Source organism: Equus quagga, chromosome 1 (genome assembly GCF_021613505.1).
Source record: "Equus quagga isolate Etosha38 chromosome 1, UCLA_HA_Equagga_1.0, whole genome shotgun sequence".
NCBI classification, from domain to species: domain Eukaryota; kingdom Metazoa; phylum Chordata; class Mammalia; order Perissodactyla; family Equidae; genus Equus; species Equus quagga.
The window spans coordinates 91,350,735-91,355,190 of record NC_060267.1 but is presented as its reverse complement, the minus strand read 5'-3'; the positions used below and the strand labels follow the sequence as shown (position 1 = coordinate 91,355,190).

At 61.9% G+C, this 4,456-nt stretch overlaps 1 protein-coding gene across 1 annotated transcript in view; it reads right to left on the bottom strand.

The window, feature by feature from the left end:
• LAMC3 (laminin subunit gamma 3) overlaps positions 1 to 275 on the bottom strand; it is a 60,934-nt gene extending 60,659 nt beyond the window's left edge. Inside the window, exon 1 of the mRNA XM_046680470.1 lies at positions 156 to 275. Within this exon, the coding sequence (XP_046536426.1) occupies positions 156 to 275 (120 nt within the window). The remainder of the gene's footprint in view (positions 1 to 155) is intronic.
• Positions 276 to 4,456: the final 4,181 nt, after the last annotated feature.

Here is a 4,456-nt window from a genome sequence, read left to right as displayed (position 1 = left end):
GCGCCAGGACCCGCCTCCCCCGGCGGGCGGGACCCGGGCGGGGCTGGGAGGGTGCGAGGGAGGGACCGATGGCGGCCAGCACAACCCCTCAACCCCCACCCCCGCCCCGAACCCCCGCCGCCCCGACCGCTCAGTCCCTTGGCGCTGACCCCCACCTGGTGGACGTGCCCGGGAGTGCCCGAGCTGCCTGATCCCAGCCCTGCTGGGGGATCCTCGCCTCTTGGAGCTTCAGTGTCCTCGTCTGTAAAATGGGATCGGCAATAATCCGGGTTCATTACCGCTGTCGTGAGGTTTCAGAGGCTGCTCATTAAGTGGAAACCGCTCACCAGTGCCTTTCAAGTCCTGAGAAAGGGGGACAGAGGGTCTTTCCCTTTGCACATCTCTTTCTAGCAGTAAAGTCACCCCAGGCGGGTTGGCCGGATGGTTCCTCGCGTTCCCGCGTTTCCCTTAACTCTGCAGAGAGCTGCTGCTGCTGTGGTTTCTCTCTGCTCTCAAAGCAGAGATTCTAACCCGATATTTGTGACCAAGGGGACCTGGTCTCATCACACACGTCATCTCCGAGACGCCTTCTCCGTCCCCCGTCCGCGTCCGCCCGTGTCTCCCCTCCCCCCCAAGTAGATGCCACCTTTGCCTCTCCATTCATTACTTAGTAAATCGAGAGAAAATTCTTGTGCTCGCATCCAGAGATGCTAGAAAAAACACCTGATGCAATTTAGCAGCCCTTCCCGGAAAACCTCCAAGGAAAGTAGGGACAAACTTCCACAACGTGCTAAGGACTATTTTTCAGCTGCAGCCTTTGCAGGGAGGGTCCTGGCAGTGGACTAGGTCCCGCCCATCAGAGGTGCTTGTTGAGATGTGGAAGGTGGAGGTGGGCAGCCCCCGCCTCCCCCCTCTTCCCTCCCCCCCAGTCTTCTGCCCTTTCGGTGAATTTTTCTGGGGGAGGCGAGGTCACAGAGGAGGCAGCTTTCTGCAGCAGCGTGCTCCCCCTCCCCAGCTCCGTGGGGCTGAGGGGCGTTTGTGTGGTGGAGGCAGCCGCAGTGGCATCTTGACTCTCACTTCCGGCCCCTGGATCACAGTTGCAGGGGGAGCTCTCGGAGCCTCAGATGGTGGCAGCTCCCAGGTGGGTCGGTTCTGCAGTGTCCCAGGCATTGGCACCTCCAGTGCTTCCATCCATCCCCTGAGCACTTAATTCCCTGCATGCGATCCTTCCTGTTGGAAAGCCCTGAGCACTTGCCAAGCGCTGGCCCAGAGCCCACCTGGAGCAGGTGTGCAGTAAGATCCTGTGCTCTAGGAGCCCTCGGCCCTGGTGGAGGGGGAGGGACGCCGGGTGAATCAGCCCCATGGCCTTCCAAGGTGGTTCTTACCTGTTTCATAAGACTGGGCTGTGGCCACGTGTTTACAGCCATGTATTGCTCAGCAAACGTGTATGCCCCCACTGTATACCCTGCCCTGTGCTGGGGCAGGGGCACAGGGATGAGCTGGACACCCCCGCCCTCCCAGTGAGGGAGAGACGCGAGATGCACAGGTGTCGATGAGCAGGCCGAGAGGATGTGACAGAGGGCAGTGCACAGGGGCTTGGGGTGTGGGGAGGGTGGAGTGGCTAGTCTGCCTGGAGCTGGAGGGTGCTTCCCAGAAGAGGTGACAAGTAAACTGAGTGGTAAAAGGTGAGTACAGGAAAGGGCATGGCAGACAGGAGGCACAGCATGTGCAAGGGCTCGGAAGTGTGAATGGTAGGGCAAGTCTGTTGTGTGTTTGCAGCACTGGGTGGGGTGTTGGTCCTGAGGGGTGAGGCTGGAGCAGAGTGCAGAGGCCGGATGATGTGGGGTGCTGGGCACCATGGCAGTGAGCTGGGGCTTCGTCCTGTAGAGGGTCTGTGGGAGCTGGAGGTTGTGAGTTGGTGGGGGTCAGGCACCATGTGTGCCCCACCCCCCTGTCCCCAGGGCCTGCACTGAGTAGATCAGGGACTGAACAGGAGCCACACGGCTGGCAAAGGCTGATCCTATAGGGGCTGGGCTGAAGATGACGGCTCCTTCAACAGGCGCCACCTGGGTGCGCACTGGCCTTGCCCAGCTCCTGGCAGCATCCTCGAGGGGACCATCAGCGCGGGTCTGCAGGAGGTCTCCCCGGGTGCCTCCTCCTGCTTCTCCAGTTTCTCCTGCCTGCGCTCATGTTCACCCAGAATCCACCACCAGGTGGCGACATTGGCCACATTACGGGATTGGCCCCTCTCGTCCCCTGGTGGCCAAGGACACCTCCGCGGTCCCTGCGCGGCCGGTGGCCGGACCAGAAAAAAGCCCTTTCCCGGGACAGCCTTCCCTTAGTGAACGGCACGGGCAGCAGCCTCAGGCCGTGAGAGCGACGGGGCCCTGCCGCCCTGACTACGCCCCTTCCACCTCCCTTTCCTCCAGCCGCCAGGGGCCCCGGGGTGGCGTGTGGAGCAGCCAGGTTGATGGGGACCCAGAACTCACAACGAGCGAGGGCAGGGCCGGGACCAGAGGCCGGGTCTCCCAGCTGCCGGGGGCTCGGGCCGCTCTCCTCCCGGTGGCTGCGCCTTCTTTGAGGCTCCCGGCACAGGGGGCGGGGCAGGGGCGGATAGAGCGCCTGCCCCTCCTGGGAGAGGGCGGGACAGAGACCCCTGCCCAGGCTCCAGGCCCTGCTTATCTGCATGCTGCGCCAAGGACCCCTCCTCCACCCCCTGCCCCCGCCCTGGAGACCCTCAGCCTTGTCCACGCAGGCCTGGCCCAGCGGCACTGACATCTCTGACTCTTACTGACGCTGTCCGATCAGGAGGGATGGTGCTGGGGGTGGAGGGGGACGGTCAGGCAGGGGGATGGGTCAGGCAGGGGGACGGGTCAGGCGGGGGTGGCTACCATCCGTCCCTCTGGTAAGTGGTTTACAGCTAAACAACCCCACTTCCTTATGTCATAGCATCCAAGATGGGCCATAAAGGTCATTGGGTCCAGGCGCTGGCTGGACAAATGGGGAAACTGAGGCCCAAAGAGGTGCTGTGGTTTGCTGAGGACACGTTCACAGCAGGAGGTGACTGGGTCTCGTCCATCCCTGCTGTCAGCTCCTCCCAGGATGCGAGTCAGGGAGGGGCTGGGGTCCACGGATCCCAGGAAGCAAAGTGGGAGCCCCTAGGCATGCGGGTGTCTGTGCACCCCCAAAGTCTCAGGCTAAGTCCCAAAATCTGCATGACAAAGGGACAACAGATACTTCTGTAAATGCAGGAAAGGGACTCAGAATGAGCCAGGAGTACTGTGGGACACTGGGCAACAAGGTGCACGCTGCCAACTCTGTCAAGAGAAGGCTCTCAGTGTCACCTTCTGGCAGGACCCCCCATGACCCCAGCAAAGGCAGCTGTGCCCTGCAGCCAGGGGCCCCCTCTGCACACCCACGACCTGAAACCCAGATCTTTGTAGAGCCTCAGAAGCCAGGGGCCACGTGGCCTCGGTTTCCCAGCAGCCTGACCCCACAACCTGCCCCTTGTCCTAGCCCATTTTCCTATGGTGGTGGGAAGCCTGATAAGGCTCTTGAGCAGCAGAGCCCATGTCAGTTTCTTTCAGGAAGATGGGTGGGGATGGAATCCAGGGGGCCAGCATGGAGGTGGTGTGTGAGGAGGAGCCGGTGTCTGTGTGTGTCTGATGGGAGATATGCCTGCGCTGGGGACCTGGGGAGTCCTGCAGAGGTCTGACCTTCTCCTTGGGCTGTGAGCAAAGGTGGTGGACTCCCCTCCCTGCAGTCCGCCTACCAAGGGTTAAAACCTTCCAGGCAGAGAAAGGAGGGAGAAAAACTCTGTTCTGATTTGCTTAATGAACGTTAATTAAGAAGACAGAAGACAGCGGATTCCTTCAGGACAGAGATGAAAGGCTTGTTAATTAAATCTGGGGAGATCTGGCCAGGGCCCCGCTGATCCCGTCTGACAGCTCCACAGCTTCTGCGGAGCCCAGAGTTGGGGGCATCAGCACAAGGGGAAGAGCAGCTCCCAGCCTTGAAGCCCTTCCCCAGAGGCCTGGAAGGAGCCTCGGCTGGCCCAGATTCACTGCCAGCCTCTGGGGTGCCTTGTTTCCCCATCTGGACAGCAAGAGCGCTCTTCCGTTGGCTTCTCAGGACGCCCCGTCCGGTTCCGAGGCTGTGTGTCTGTGCTCTCTGCATGCCCGGGCCTCAGTGGTCCCTTCTGTCCAGTGAGGAGAACTCACCTGCTCAGCAGACGGGCAGACAGGGCAGGAGGTCAGAACTGGGGGTCTGCCAAGGCTGCGTGGGGAACCGTGGAAGGGGGAATTCAGCGACTGGTCACACCTGGCCCCCAGGACCCTGCTGCCAGGCCAGGCCCGCCTGTCCACACTGGGATTGCCTCGGGATCGCTGTCCTGCACCCTGAGCCGGGACGAGGCGGCCAGCACGGTGGCTGCCTGGGGGCCGGGCCTGGGCTGAGCGTGCCACCTGCACAGGTTGTG